This window comes from Protopterus annectens, chromosome 12.part0 (assembly GCF_019279795.1).
Source record: "Protopterus annectens isolate FY-2018-M chromosome 12.part0, PAN1.0, whole genome shotgun sequence".
Taxonomy (NCBI): Eukaryota; Metazoa; Chordata; order Ceratodontiformes; family Protopteridae; genus Protopterus; species Protopterus annectens.
Window position 1 is genome coordinate 152,319,141 of NC_056746.1, and position 17,010 is coordinate 152,336,150.

Here is a 17,010-nt window from a genome sequence, read left to right on the forward strand (position 1 = left end):
AAAATCTTTGTGAGGTATTTGCTTTTCCACAAGTAACGCAACTAATAATTTTTTCTGACATCGGTAAGGAGCAAGAAAAAGTATCCCCAACGGGGTACTTAGCTTTAAGCTGAAGACTTCGGTTCTGAAACTCGAAAACGAAAATTTCAGGAGTCGGCCGACAGGCACTTGCGAACTGCTTCTGCTTTGGGCACCGCACGGCAAGAAAGACTGATGTAATGGCATTGGATGCAATGTTTTATACCCCTGACGTCATGGAAGAAGGGACAGCAACCGACGCAGGACCCAAGACTTTGTTAATCAGGCCGACTGAGGGCAACCTGCCAGCAGATTACCCAAATGTAATGACTGCCAAATGTAATGACTGCAACAGTGAAACACGAAGAACATCAGAATATGTACCTGACTAGATACAACACAACTTGAATGACCTCACCATGAAAATCCAATGTCCAACTTCCAGGACGCATGTTAAATGCCTTAAAACACAAATTCTTTACTTGTGCATACATATTCCTATGGGATGATGTTACCTCACCCTACAAGGACTCAAATGACCCTATCCTGTGTGACCTTTTAAGTGTTCACAAAAATCTGTAATTCTATAACCACCAGCAAATAAAATCAAAACTGTTACACTGCCATACAAAAGAATGCCTCTTCTCTAGAAGAGACTGCACCCTCAACATCAAAGTAACTCTCTAACCCTCTTCAAAACACATCCTTGACAAGTCTATGGACAAGTACACATAGATCTTTGGTCTTTGTCTACAAACCCTTATGGAAAGGTGGTAACAGTGCGAAAAATACTAGCTTGGCTACAAATAATCTTCTTCTTTCTGCTTTTCCCGGTTAGGGGTCGCCACAGCAGAACTCCGGTCCGCTAATGATTGGCAGTAGATTTTTACGGTGCCGAGGTGCCAGCCCGACACCCAACCTTAAACAAAGGCACGCCCATTCACGCATGTCTTTCGAACGCCACTCGACCGCAGGGAGGACATGCAGACTCCACACAGAAGGCGCTCCAGCCGAGAATCGAACGGGAGAACCTCTTGCTGTGAGGCGACAACGCTACCGCTGCACTACTGCGGCAGATCCATCCAAATCAACTGCCTAGTAAAATATGTAAACCTATAAAGGGAGCTACCTGCCTCTGCAAAATAAAGTTTAAGATCCCCCCCCGAGATGCTCACAATAACCATGCTGTTGGTTACAAAGCACTTTACAACAACTGGAACAAATGCCTAATGAAGAGAAGATACTGCCACATGTATAGCCAAGGGAATAACACAGAGATAAATGTCAAACTCAGATGGTAGCAGTAAGTGTATTCAGCACCTAAAATTTAAACAGGCTTTTTAACTTAACAGAGCGCTACCTCTTACATAGAGAAACATAAGGAGGTCAGAAACAGCAATGCAGTACTTCTCATAAAAAGGATGGCTGCAACGGACTTAGTAATGCAAAAATGACATTTTACACCACATAGTGTGGAGTGCCTGTGTGCTTTTCCAATCAGCAGGTTTACTCTATCTTTAATAAGTCACTGATTACTTATTTGTGATAAATGCATTTTTAATCTTTCTGATGAATACAGTTTTAAAAATACTCCTTAAAGCTTCTCTCCCAAGTCTTCAGTGTAAGTGGGGTTAATCCAGCTAGACTAGTACTGTTAATCATAATACATTTAATTTTGGGGACTGTCAAGATCACATTTACTCTAAAATGCTGCACTAGGGAGACACACAGAGGTATTTATAAAGACTTCAATTCAGGGAAGCCAAGCACATGAATCCAAAGTTACCTACAAAAAATAATTAAATATAAATAAATTTAATATAAAACAAATGAAAAGTGCCAGTGTGTACCCCAGAAAATGCACAGAACACAATACATTGAAAACTAAAACATACTGAAATTAAAAAAAGCTACAGTAAAAACAAAAAAGATAACCTGCCTATTTTCCAGTGGGTCTATGCTTCCATACTGCCATGAGAGTTTTGCTACTCCCACAACTTACCTCTCTTACATAAATGTACTGTTACCGTTCACAACCTCAGAGAAGTTAGCAATTCCACTAACTGCAGCACAAGTTGCTTTTGGCAATAGAAAAAAAATCTACACTGTGCTTTGGTGAAGCAGCAGTTCATTATAGCAGTCTTTTCACGGTGCCTCATCAGCACATACTCACAGTTCATAACATGTTCGCTATACACAAACATATATATATATATATATATATATATATATATATATATATATATATATATATATATACATAAAACATATACGTGCATATACACACACACACTAAGAAAAAAATACTGATTACTGAAAAACAAGTAAACTCCTAATGTTAATTAAGAAAGTTGAATTTATCTTGGAGGGGAAGACGGCAAGAGTTAAGTGGGAAAAGTTGACCCTTGCAATAGAACAAGGTGGCTTAGCATTACTTCATTTGAAGGGATACTTTAGAGAAACACAGTTAAGGCTCACATACATAACGCACTGAGAGCAAATAACTAGAGAAGGAAAGACAGAGTGGGACAAGGCCAAGATCATGTCTGATCTGCAGGCCAGCAGGGATCATCTACAAGGGATTGATATCAGAGTATAGGCGAACAAAGGGAATAGGGGAATATCAAGTGAAAAACCTTCGGTGGTAGAGTTTTCAGCGGAATTTAGAACAGCAGCAGTTATTAAAAGGGATAACTAATACAGCATATAAAATATTGCAAGATAAATATAAGAATCAAGCAGAGGATATTAGAAAAGATAGGGAAAATAAACTGGAAAAGCAATATATAAGGGAACAATGGGAAGACACCTGCATGGCTCCCACATATGCAACAAAATCCAGAAGATTTAGGGTTTTAGCTTGGAAGTGTTTGTATAGATATTTTATACCCCAAGCAGACTTCAAAGAATTTTTCATCAGGTACACAGCAAATGTTGGAGGTTTGATAAGGAAGAAAGAAAAAACTTGGAACATGTATTTAGAGTGTAATGAACACATTTTAAAAAAATCTCAAAAGTACTGTGTTAGAAATACTGGGTGAGCAAATGGGTGTAATTAAGAAATGATTCTTTTGAAATTGGACACAGGATCTCAATTGCCTACACATAGAAAGGCCTTAAGTTTAATTCTGTTGGCTGCAAAAAAGCAATTACTAGACAATGGAAGTCAAAGTCTCAAGTAACTGTATTTGAAGTATTGAATATTTTAAGAACTGAAGCAAATTATACAGAAATAAATGGAAATTATGGAAACAAAGGAGAAGAATGTTCAGGAAAAGTGAGACTTGAGGCAGGAATTGAGCAAATTATGTAATGCTGGACTGAAGACAGTTATAAAGAAATTATATGGCATGTAAAATGCATAAAAAAGAAAAATATATGAATATGTTTTTCCTTTCTGTTATTAAATTATTACAAACACATGTATATTAACAGTGTTTTTGAAAAAAATCTTCTAAAAGTTACCATATGGTTTGCTTAACTGCAATGAAAATACCTTACTCATTCCGGGAGTCAAAAGAAGCAGAAAAAATCCAATAGAATGAGGTGAGGGCAGGATGCAAAGAAATGAAACCGGAGCAAGATGCAAAGGTTTATAAAATAGAGTACAATAAAATACTGCACTTCTATTTAAAAAAGATGATGCAATTCCATGGCAAAAGTACAGGAACCCAAAAGATAGTAATTAAATGGCTTCTGACGCAGTGAGAAAATGTACACAATGAATAAAGTAACAGTAAAGGCAACTACAATTTTCTGCTAAATGTTTAGCGACAAGACCTCTAACAACACATTTAGTAAGTTAGTAAGCAAGGGCACCGAAAGCAGATAACGACTTCAGATACTTGGCAAAACACAACTCTTTTTTATTAAAAATGCTCTCACATCCGTTAAGGTTCACATCAGCGCCTAGGACAGCTAATTTCAGTTAACATCTACCTGAAAATGTGCTAACAATTCTATCTCTGCTCCCTTTAATTTTGTAAGGTGTAAACTGCGGAAAATCATATTCTTATACCATCTGTACAACAGAATACTTTACAGGTTTACAAATCCAACCACAAAGTTGAAACAGCCTTGCCTTTGAGTGGACCTCGATCTTCTTTAGCAGGAGTTTCCACAGGTATATCTGTTAAAAAAAAAAAAAAAGTAATACTGACCATCTGAAATGTCACCAATGACAACTATTCACAGTCATCCACAAGGTGGATGCACACAAATGAAACTGCCATTCAAACCATTTACATGACCCTCAATAACAGCATAACACGACCCCAGGATGTTGAAATGTGCATGCAGCCTGAATAAAAAACTCAAATAAAACCAATTTGATGTTTTAATTACAAACCAGATATGAAAAACTAAGTCAAAATTAATTTGCAAATCAAACAGAGATGTAGCAACTAGCTTTAAACATTCTTGAGTACACTTGTTAGAACAGCTGTGGGACTGAAATCAGTCATCTCTCAACTGCAGCTCTAAATGCTACCTGTGGTCAAAAAGGCTTCTAGAAACAGGAAGGTTAAGTCACTTCAAACTAGACTCAACAAGAAAATGTAGAAAATCTGGAGTGGCAAGCATCAGTGAAAAATGTCACACAGGATACTTAAATCTGCTGCCACAAGCCAGAAGGCAATGCAATGTAAATTATTACAGGCTCTAAATGAATGCATACATAACTATTACCTAGGTTAACAGCAGTTGCAGATGAACCCACAGTTTTACCTGCACTGGAAGCAGATAACCAGTTACTGATGATGCAGGTGTGCGTAAAGCAAGTTGTCTCACCAATATATAGTATGGGAATCAAAACCAAATATTTGGAGAAGTAAACAAGATTAAATTATCTCATTTTGTAGACCTCTGTATCAACTCTTAACACACCGTGCCAACTTACAAGTTAAATAAAGCATTAAAAATAGTCATCTAGCTTGCTTTCAGTGCTGCCCAACATGCACAACATTCCATACTTTTCATTTTCAAATTGTGATTTCCTTATGAAACATCAGTCTGTTTTTCAAAAGCAAAATGAAATTTGCCATCAGTATTAGCCAACATAAAAAGCAGCTACACATTCCAATGCACACCACTGCCCAGCTTGTACTAAATAAACTTCACCTTGCAAAAAGAATATGGTAGCCATATTAATGAAGACATACTACTGCAGTCTGTATGTAGAAATGTGTAAATATGCAACAGTCTGAAATGCAATGGTGTTTGGTACCGTAAGATTAAGGAAAGTACAGTTGTGTACACTTACCATAAATGTAGATGTTTGAGTGTATTCACTGTTGCAGTCATTACATTTCGGTTATCTGCTTGCAGTAGCCCTCAGTCAGCCTGATTAACAGAGTCTTGAGTCCTGCGTCGGTTGCTGTCCCTTCTTCCATAACGTCAGGTTGTCAGGGGTATAAAACATGCAGCTGACGCCATTACATCAGTTTTGCTTGCCCCAGATGTCAGGTGCCCCCCTAATGGGAAGCAATTAAATCTATAATACAAGGATATACCTCCAACAAAAAAGCAAATACACCAAAAAGCTTTCTGAGCATAGTAAGTGGGAGTAGAGGTATAGCCAAAAGAAGAAAGTGGGCTGGAGGGAGGGTAACCAGGACTGCAACAGTGAATACACTAACATCTACATTTATGGTAAGTGTACACAACTGTACTATGTTCTTCGTGTTTCACTGTTGCAGTCACTACTTTTGGGTAGATTCCTAAAGCTAAGGTTGGGGGAAGGAATTTAAATAGGATTAGGATCAGCTATAAGGCCCTGCAAGACTGCAGTGGCAAAACCAGCTCTTGATTTAGAGAAAATTGGCAAATGATAATGCTTGGTGAAAGCATGTTCAGAACTCCAGGTAGCAGCTTCTAGGATGTTCCTTGTAGGGACGCCCCTGAGAAAGGCTGTAAAGGTAGATGCAGCCCTAGTTGAATGGGATCTGATGCTTATAGCAGAAATTAATGCAGTGGCCTATCCATTTTGAAATGGTTTGCTTTGAAATAGCTTTCCCCTCTGTCCCTGCAACAAATGCCACCAGCAGTTGTTCAGATTTCCTTTGAGGTTTAGTCCAGTCCAAGTAGAATCTAAGTTGTATGTGCACATCTAAAGAGTGCAGTATCTGTTCCCCTTTGTTCTGTGGGTTAGGAAAGAAGGTAGGCAAATGAATGGACTGATTAAGAGCCACACTGGATACCACCTTGGGCATGAAGGAGGGACTGGTTCTGAGGGACACCCTGTCCGCATGAAAGATGATGAAAGGCTCCACTGCCATAAGGGCCTGTAACTTGGATATCCTTCTTGCAGAAGTGATTGCTAAAAGGAAAGCAGTTTTCCAGGAAAATAATTTTAAATCTGCAGTAGCAGTTGGCTCGAGAGGAGGAAGAGTGAGTTTCTCCAAGACAAAGTTAAGGTCCCAGGCTGGAATTGGAGCTCTCCTCGGTGGCCTTAAATTTTTGGCCCCTCTGAGGAATGGCTTGAGCAGTGGGTGAGAGAAGAGGGGAGGGGCTCTGTGCTATAATGGGCTGAAATGGCTGAGGCATGAATTTTGATGGATGAAAAGGAGAGCAGAGGCAGAGGAGGAAAGGCATAAACTGATAGTTTTTTTTCCAACTGAAGGATAGGGCATCCACTTTCCAAGCTAGTTTGTGGGGAATCCTTGTGCAAAATTTGTCCAACTGATGGTTCTGGCGGGAGGCAAACGGGTCTATATCTGGACTCCCCCATTTGCTTGTCAAAATGTTGAAAATCTTTGGTTCAAGTTTCCACTCGTGTGGGTCCATGAAGTTTCTGCTTAGTCCATATGCCAGTGTATTTAGTTTTCCTGGCAGGAATTGAGCTTGTAAATTCACTTGCTAGCTCAAGGCTGTGTCCCACAATGCCATAGCTAGTCTACAGAGGGGGGTAAGAATGTGTACCCCCCTGCTTGTTTATGTACCACAACAGTGGTGTTGTCCGTCTTTACCATTAGGTGTCCTGGAAAAATGTGGTCCTTGAAGGCTGTCAGAGCATTCTGTACAGCTAACATTTCTTTTTGATTGATATGCAGGTGCATTTGACTTGGGTTCCATTTGCCCTGAATGCACTTCCCTGCCAGCTGAGCCCACCATGCATAGTCTGATGCGTCTGTTGTTAGGGTTTGGGCGGCAGGGGGTGGTGTGAAAGGTAGTCCCTTGTTTTGGTGGCAGGCCTCTGCCCACCAAAGGGACTCTAGGCATAGGCAAGGTATGATAGGAATTACTTCTAGATCCTGAGAATGCTGACACCATAAGCTTTTCAGATACCACTGTAGTTTCCTCATATGCAGTCTTACATATGGAATTAGAAGAATGCAGGAGGCCATTAACCCCAAGGCTTGTAGTATTTGTCTTGCAGATAGCAGGGTTTTTGTGGCCACTTGTTTGAAGTAGGTTGTCAAATGAACTTGTTTCTCTGGCGTGAAGTAAGCCATCTGGGAAGCTGTATTCAAGCTTGCTCCCAGGAACATAATTTGTTGACAGGGTATCAGGTGTGATTTCTTTTCGTTTATGGTGTACCCCAGACAATTTAGAACCCTTTGAACAAAGGCCAGGTGATTCAAAAGTATGTCCTGGTTTTCTGCCTGAATTAGACAATCGTCTAGGTATGGGTATATTTGAATATTTCTTTGCCTGCAAAATGCAATAACTGGAGCTAGGCACTCTGTGAATACCCTGGGCACAGTAGATAAGCCACAGGGCAGTGCAGAGAACTGATAGTGCGTGTAGCCTGTTTTGAAGCATAGATATCTTCTGCAAGATTCCCCGTTTGGGATGTGCAGGTATGCTTCTTTTAAATCTAGTGTTGCCAACAAGGCATCTTTGCCTAGCAGTGGAAGTAATTGGTGAAGAGTCAGCATCTTGAATTTTGGAATCTCCAAAAAGCTGCTTGGAGTAGACAGGTTCAGGATAGGACGCCATGAGTTGTCTTTTCTGGGTACCAGGAAAAGTCTTGAATAAAAGCCTTGTCCCTTTTCCTCTTCTGGTACCAGTTGAATAGCCACCATGCTTGAGAGAGAAAGTACTTGTTTTTGAGCCTCTGTCCACTGATTTGGGGGTAGGTCCGACCACCCGCTTGGTGTTGGCAACATGCGGAAATGAAAGCTGTATCCCTGGGACACTATATTTAGAACCCATCTGCCCTGGGTAATGAGTTCCCAATTCTTTGCATGAAGAGCAATCTTTCCCCCCAAAGGGGCAGTCAGTTGATAAGTGCTTGGGAATTTTAAAAGGAAGTCATTGAGACAGTTTACCATAGGGGAAGTCTTATTACTCCCAGATTTAGAAGTGGAGGCCCCCCATTGCTTAGTTCTGTGTCTCCCCTGGGACTGAAACCTGTGGTTTCTGCTATGTCTGGGTTTGGCTAGAGAAGACCTGGAAGGGGCTGGAAAGGACCAATTCTTAGAGGGCCAGTGCCTACTAAATCTAGGAGGCTGAACTTGTATGAAATCTTTAACAGTTTGTATAGATTTAGCTTTATCTTCCATCTTTTTAAGAACTTCCTCAGCCTTGTTGACAAACAGGCGGTCCTGATTTAAGGGAGCATCCAACAATTTAGCTTTAACATGATCAGGCAAAGATTGCTCCTTAAGCCAAGCATGCCTTCTGAGCACAGACCCAGTAACAGCAGCCCTGCAAGAGGCCTCTAATGAATCAAAACCGCACTGCAAAGTATGCTTTCCAACTTGTTCAGCAGAATGCATTAAATCCTGTAATTCTTTATTTTCTACACAGTCAGGAATCAACATAATTTTCTGTTTAAGCAGTCCAATAACAACATGTTGCTGATACTTTAACATATGAAACTGGCAGTTTAAAGCCCTAATTGCCAAGGTTGCAGAAGTGCAAACCTTCTTACCCCATCTATCCAGCGCCCTGGAGTCTCTATCAGAAGGGGTAGGATTTTTAGCAGTAGAAGCCTTAATGCCCTTGGGCCCCTGTGAAATAGTCTCTGAATCTGCAACAAGATTTTTAAAAAGGAACTTGTGGGACTCGGGGACCCTGTAGTATAGTACAGTTGTGTACACTTATCATAAATGTAGATGTTCGAGTGTATTCACTGTTGCAGTCATTACACTTGGGTTATCCTGCTGGCAGGTTGCCCTCAGTCGGCCTGAATTCCAAAGTCTTGGGTCCTGCGTCGGTTGCAGTCGCCTCTTCCCTGACGTCAGGTCGTCAGAGGTATAAAAGATGCAGCCGACATCATTTTCTTCAGTTTTTCTTGCCCCAGATGTCAGGTGTCCCCAAAAGGGTAGGCTAAAAATATGTAAATAAAACATATATGCACCCAAATAAGGTTTAACTTCATCTATAAGCAAATACACCACCTAGGTTGTATAGATTAGAGAAGTAAAGACAAGTTCCAGCAAAAATAAGGGAGATGGCGGGTGGGTAACCTGGACTGCAACAGTGAATACTCAAACATCTACATTTATGGTAAGTGTACACAACTGTACTATGTTCTTTGTGTTTCACTGTTGCAGTCATTACATTTGGGTTGAGTCCCAAAGCTATGGCTGGGTGGCTGGAGCTAAACAGCATTAGGAGCGGCTATGAGGCCCTGCAAAACTGCAGTGGCAAAGCCTGCCCTGGATTTAGAATAAAGAGGCAGATTGTAATGTCTTGTAAAGGTATGCACTGAACTCCAAGTAGCAGCCTCTAAAATGTCTTTGATTGGTACTCCCCAGAGAAAGGCTGCAGAAGTGGCTGCAGCTCTGGTTGAATGTGGCCTAATCCCCTTAGGCACTGGTTTGCCATGCTGTGAGTAGCAGAAACGAATGCAGTGACCTATCCATTTTGAAATAGTCTGCTTGGAGATGGCATTTCCTTGTGATGCTGCGGCATATGCCACTAGTAATTGTTCTGTCTTTCTGAAAACTTTAGTTTTGTCCAAGTAGAATCTAAGTTGCCTGTGTACGTCCAAAGAATGCAGAATTTTCTCCCCCTTGTTCTGTGGATTTGGATAAAAAGTTGGCAAATGAATAGTTTGGTTAAGGGCTACACTGGATACCACATTAGGCATAAATGTAGGGTTTGTTCTCAGAGAGACCCAGTCTGGATAAAAAATGATAAAGGGTTCCACAGACATGACAGCTTGTAGCTCTGAAACTCGTATTGCAGAAGTTATTGCTAGGAGCAGAGCGGTTTTCCAAGATAAGAACTTTATATCCGTAGTAGCAGCTGGCTCAAAAGGAGGTAAGGTGAGTTTTTCCAAGACATAATTGAGGTCCCATGCAGGTATTGGCGTTCTCCTTGGAGGCCTTAAGTTTTTGGCTCCTCTGAGGTACTGCCTTAATAAAGGATAAGAAAAGAGTGGTGGCTCTGTATTGTAATGAGCAGAAATGGCAGAGGCATGGATTTTAATTGATGAAAAAGATAGGCCTTTGTCCAGCATCTCAGTTAAGTACTGCAAAATCTGAGGAATATTTGGGACAGATGTATCAGTTCCTTGAGCTTGGTTCTAAGCACAAAATCTCTTCCATTTCCCAGCATAGGATTTTCTAGTACTAGGCCTTCTGGCTTCTAAAATGACATCCATCACAGCTTTACTGAGAGGTGTGGTTTGTACGGCTACATTATTCGTCATGCTGCCAGGTTTAGGGTCCTGAGTTGACTGTGCAGACTCTGACTGTTTTGCTGAGACAGTAGATGAGGTATTTGAGGTAAGGTCCAAGCTGGACATTGGGACAAGTTCCTTAAGCTCGGATACCAGTACTGGCGTGGCCAGTCTGGGGCAATCAGAATTATTTTTGGTTTCTCCTGTCTGACCTTGAGGAGTACCTTGGGGAGGAGAGGCAGTGGGGGAAAGGCATATACTGATGGGTTTGCCCAGTTGAAAGATTAGGCGTCCACTTTCCAAGCTTGTCTGTGATCAGTCCTTGTGCAGAATCTTTTTAATTGATTGTTGTGAGGGGAGGCAAATAGATCTATGTCTGGGCATCCCCATTTCTTTGTTATCATGCTGAAGACTTGTGGATCCAGGTGCCACTCGTGGGGATCCATGAGGTTTCTGCTTAGTTCGTCTGCCAGAGTATTTTCCTTTCCTGGCAGGAATTGTGCCTGCAGATGAACTTGGTAAGTCAATGCTGTGTCCCATAAAGCCATGGCTAGTCTGCAAAGGAGGTAAGAATGAGTGCCCCCCTGCTTGTTTATGTACCACATGACTGTGGTGTTGTCTGTCTATCAGTAGTTGTCCCGGATGAAGTAGGTCCTTGAAGGCTGTCGGGGCATTTTGAACAGCTAGCATCTCTTTTTGATTGATATGCAGATGCTTTTGGTTTGTTGACCAGGTGCCCTGAATGCCTCTTCCTGCCATGTGTGCCCCCCAGGCATAATCTGATGCATCCGTCATTAGGCTCTGCCTGGCTGGGGGTAGTGAGAATGGCTGTCCCTTGTTTTGGTGACAGGCCTTTGTCCACCATCGAAACTCCTGTTGCAGGCAGGGAATGAGAGTAATCATTGTTTCCAGGCTGTGGCAATGTTGTGTCCAGACACTTTTTAGGTACCATTGAATTTTCCTCATATGCAGTCTTGCATATAGAATTAGTAAGATGCAGAATGCCATGAAGCCCAAAGCCTGCAGATTTTTTCTTGCAGATAACTGGGCCTTTGTTGCCATTTCCTTAAAACAGGTAGTCAGTTGCCTTTGCTTGTCTGGAGTGAGATAAGCCATCTGGGCAGTTGTATTTAAGCTTGCACACAGGAATATTATCTCTTGAGAGGGTACTAGTTTTGATTTCTTTTTGTTGACTGTGTACCCTAGGCATGTTAAAGTCTTTTCACAAACGTCAGATGCTGTAGTAGAACGTCCTTGTTCTCCGCTTGTATGAGGCAGTCGTCCAAGTAAGGATATATATTTGTATTCCTCTTTTTTTCTGCAGTAAACAATTACTGGTGCCAGGCACTTTGTGAAGACCCTGGGCGCAGTAGATAAGCCAAAGGGCAGTGCAGAGAATTGGTAATGTTTTGAGCCAGCCTTGAATCTGAGATATCTTCTCCATGATTGTCTGATTGGGACATGCAGGTATGCCACTTTTAGGTCTAACGTCACAAGCCAAGCCTTGCTGCCCAGCATGGGCAGAAGCTGCTGCAAGGTCAACATCTTGAATTTTGGTATATCCAGGAAAGTGTTTAGAATAGATAGGTCCAGTATTGGTCTCCATGCTTTGTCCTTTCTGGGTACCAAGAACAGTATTGAGTAAAATCCTTGTCCCTGCTCTTGCTGTGGTACTTGTTGAATAGCCCTCATTGTCCATGAGAGCTGCGACTTGTTTTTGAGCCTCTGCCCATTGATTTTTTGGCAGGTCTGGCCAACCGTTTGCCCTTGGCAGGGTATGGAAGTGAAACCTGTAGCCTTGTGACACTGTCTAGAACCCATTTGTCCTGGGTTATAATGTGCCAATTTTGAGAAAAAAGTGCTAGTTTTCCCCCTAAGGGTGCTGCTAGAAGATAAGTGCTTGGTGTAGGCAGGGGGAAGTCATTGGGACTGTTTTCTGTATGGTTGTGATTTATCTTCTCCACCTTTGGAGGTAGAAGCACCCCATTGCTTAGACCTGTAGGAAACCTTGCGGCTGTGATCTGCCTCTAGGGTGTCTGGATCTGCCCCTTTGAGGTCTGTGAGAATGGAAAGGACCAATTCTTTGTAGGCCAGTGGCTGTACCTGTAAGAAATCCTTGACCGTTTGCATAGATTTAGCTTTGTCCTCCATTTTAACACCTCTTCTGCCTTAACACCAAACAAGGTATCATGTTGTAATGGAGCATCTAATAATTTGGCTTTAACATAATCAGGCAGATTTTGTTCCTTTAACCAAGCATGCCTCCTGATGACAGAACCCGTAAAGGCGGACCTGCAGGAGGCCTCCAGAGAATCAAAACCACATTGCAAAGTATGCTTTCCAACTTCTTCAGCTGCATACAATAAATCCTGCATTTCTTTGTTTTCTGCGCATTCAGAATTTACCATAATTTTCTGTTTAAGCAGTATCATAATATATTGCTGATATTTGAGCATATGAAACTGGCAATTTAAGGCCCTTATAGCCAAGGTAGCAGATGTGTAAATCTTTTTTCCCCATCTATCCAGTGCCCTAGAATCCCTGTCAGAGGGGGTATGGTTTTTTGCAGTGGAAGCCTTGACCCCCCCTTTGGGACCCTGAGAAATAGTTTCTGGGTCTGCAGTAGGGTTTTTGAAAAGAAATTTATGAGAGTCAGGGACCCTGTAGTATCTGTCTGGCTTAACAGGAGCTGGAGGTAAGGAGTCAGGGGTCAGACTAGACTCTGAGAACACATCATCTACAATGACTAACACAGGTGGAATAGCTACAGACCTGTGTTGAGGTAGTAAAAGGAAGTCTCTGAGCCTCTTCTTAGAATCTGAAAAATCTTGGCTCTCCCAGTGGAAATGCTCCCTCATGGTATGCAAGGTTTCCACAAAAGAGTAATCCTCAGGAGGAGAAGCTGAAGGAATTGATTCTTCAGCATCAGAATCCTCATAGGGGGGAAGGGAATATTCCTGATCAGAAGAGGAATCAGAAGAAATGGAAACCTGATCTGAAGATTCATAGTCTGTCTGTTGCCTAGGCCTCTTATCAGGAGGGGGTTGGGAACCAAGTCTTCGGCCATTTTGAGCATCTGTTTTTTGGGCATGGTGGCCTGTCCATGTGGCTGGTGAACTTGTTTCTTTGCCTTTAAAGGTGTTTTACTCTCTGCCTTTGATGTTGGTTTAACATATAATTGTTTAGGTCTGAATACACCCTCAGAAGCCGATGCCTGCTCAGCGGCTCCGGACCCATCTGAGGGATTAATCTCCGAGGCTCCAATACCTTGAGTTTCCAGTGGCCTGGCCAACTCCATGTGGGAGTCGGTAGTGGCCTGGGACTCTAAAGTTGCGGGCGTCAAGGGCTGCGAAAGCACCTCACTGAGAACCGGCGAACTGCTTAGGAGAAGCTTAGTCGGTTTTGGACCTTGGTTGCCTTTTTCTTTGCGTTTTTTGTGAACTCCGGTAGTCGGATGGCTATCCGACGACATTGTATAATTAAATCTTCACCCAAAATAGCTTAATGCAAAATCATACCGACGTTTAATAGTGCGTTGGTTAAATCTAGCACAAAACCGACAACTAGAAACGTCGTGGTCAGGGCCTAGGCAAGGAATACAGTAAGAATGAAAGTCCTTATGAGGTATTTGCTTCCCACAAGAAATACAACTATTAATTTTTTCTGACATCGGACTGGAGCAAGAAAAAAAGTGTATGTATATATACGCATATACACACATTGGAGATATTATATATATATATATATATATATATATATATATATATGGGTCTACCTGACAACGTCGACAAGCCACAACATCGACAACCAGTTTACCGACACCACATAACCGACAGTACACAAGATCGACAAGCCACAACATCGACAACCATTTTACCGACAGCACATCAAAACAAATCCCCTGTCCAAAAAGCACACACACAACACAAGCACACCAAAATCCTTACAAACCCACACTAAACCTCACATACACAACTATCTACAACCTTAACCCAAACCCTAACCCTAAGGTCCTGGTCACTATCACACACTTACCTAACCAGCGCCTAACCCTAACTCACTTAACCCGCCCCTAACCCAAAGACTATCACTACCGACACTTACCTAACCCGCCACTCTAACCCTAACTCACTTAACCCCTAACCCAAAGACTATCACTACCGCACACTTACCTAACCGCCTAACCCTAACTCACTTAACCCACCCCTAACCCAAAGACTATCACTACCGACACTTACCTAACCCGCCTCTAACCCTAACTCACTTAACCCACCCCTATCCCTACAGACCGTCAATATCGCACACTTACCTTACTCGCACCCTAACGTCCGTCACTACCGCATACTTACACAGCCTTTTCCCATGTCGGTGTTCTCAGCGTCGGTGTTTTCATCCGTCGGTCTTCTCAATTGTCGATCTTCTGGCGTCGGTGTTCTCGTTGTCGGCGTTCTCAGCTGTCGACGTTCTCAGGTAGACCCATATATATATATACACACACACATACACACACACACACACACACACACACACACACACGTGTGTGTTTGTAGTGGTGCAGCGGTTAGCGTTGTCGCCTCACAGCAAGAGGTTCTCCGGTTCGATTCTCGGCTAGAGCACCTTCTGTGTGGAGTCTACGTGTCCTCCCTGCGGTCAAGTGACATTTAAAGACATGCAGGTAGGCACGTGCGTGAATGGGTGTGCCTTCGTTGAAGGTTGGGCGTCGGGTTGGCACCTCTGCACTGTAAAAATCTACTGCCAATCATAAGTGGACCGGCATTCCGCTGTGGCGACCCCCTAACCGGGAAAAGCCGAAAGACATCACTTTACTTATATATATATATATATATATATATATATACACATATACACACACACATATATATATATATATATATATATATATATATATATATATATATATATATATACACACACATACAGATATATAAAAACAAAAAATTTTTGCAATCAACGAGTCCATATTAACTAAATACATGTGCTTGAAACACTTGAACCAGATTCTTACATACCTTGTACACAAGAAGCAACCTACAGACCCCATTTCTATAAAATAAAACCACCTATCAAAAATAATGTACCTGCAAAACATAAAAGTTATACTCTTACATAAAAAACACTACATTCGTGTTGTCTGTCTACGTCTAATTCAACCTATGGATCATTGGCTTGAACTCCAATCAATTCTACAAGGTTTTAGCTCGTCAGGCTCCACTTCCCCTTCCTACAATCCCTCACTCCCCAGAAGATACAGCAGATCAAGTTTTTAAAACTAACACCAGAGTAATATATCCAAGTTAGAGAAGGACAAAGGATTCCAAGGTAAGAAAACAATATATCTCTCCGACTTGGTCATCCTATGACAAGAGACTCACTATACAGGTGGGGGCAGGAGGAAGGGAAGTATGAACAAGACAGAGATAACATTACGATAAATCTGTATCAAGTACATAATTCATAACCAATGTTGTCTTTTCAATCTGGTTTCAACCAAGGGACAGTGTCCCCATCCATGTAACACCCCTGGGAAGATCTAAAGAAGGATACTCCACAACGTGGTAGAGTCAAATAAAGCCCTAGACCTAGACTGAATGCCCAGCTTGTAGTGAGACACAAAGGTATGAGAGCTCACCCAAGTCTCTGCTGCACACACATCATTTAATAACATGCTGGAGAAAAAAAGCCGTAGAAGTGGGCATGGCTCTGCTGGAGTGACCTTCAGGTTTGCAATGCAAAGTCTTACCTCTCAAGTTATAAGAAAAGGAAATACAGACAGTCACTTGGATAACAAATTTAGACACATGGTATAGCCAATTAAAATTTGGAAAAGGAAACAACTGATTGGACTTCGTAAATGGTTTTGTCCTGTCCAAGTAAAATCTCAGTTGTCGATGCACTTCCAAACAATGCAATAAGTATTTACCCTTGTTAGAAAAAAAAAAAGCGGGCAGGTGAACAGACTGATTTAAAACTAGTCTCAATGGCCACTTTAGGAAGAAAAGGAGGGTCAATGTGAAGGGAAACTTTATCTTTGTGTAACAAACAGCAGAAAGAGCTTGTAGCATGGACACTGCCCTGGCTGAAGTAACAGGCACCAGAAACAGTCTACAGGTTAATCCCATCTATCAACCTCTTAGAGTAAGAAATCTGGACAAAGCCATTAATGAAAGTGGGACAAAGGCCCGAAAATAGGGAAAATCTTTAAATATTGCTCTTACAAACATTGAAAGTTGATAAAATAACAGTTTGTACATTAGCATAAATTTTCTGAAGGGTATTAAGTCTGAAACTCAAATTTCTGTCTTTTTTTTTTTTTTTTTAACTTCAGTCTTTAATGATTTGTCACCAACTTGCTAGAAAACCACAATTTTATAAAAAATGGACCAAAAACAGGAGGCAGA

At 41.6% G+C, this 17,010-nt stretch overlaps 1 protein-coding gene across 2 annotated transcripts in view; it reads right to left on the reverse strand.

The window, feature by feature from the left end:
- The window catches only part of GSPT1 (G1 to S phase transition 1), a 960,922-nt gene that overhangs the window by 806,769 nt on the left and 137,143 nt on the right, over positions 1-17,010 (reverse strand). Inside the window, exon 2 of one of the 2 annotated variants that reach the window (XM_044089179.1) lies at positions 4,100-4,147. The exons of the other annotated variant lie outside the window; for it this stretch is intronic. Coding sequence (XP_043945114.1) covers positions 4,100-4,147 — 48 coding nt within the window. The remainder of the gene's footprint in view (positions 1-4,099; positions 4,148-17,010) is intronic. 2 annotated transcript variants of the gene reach the window in all.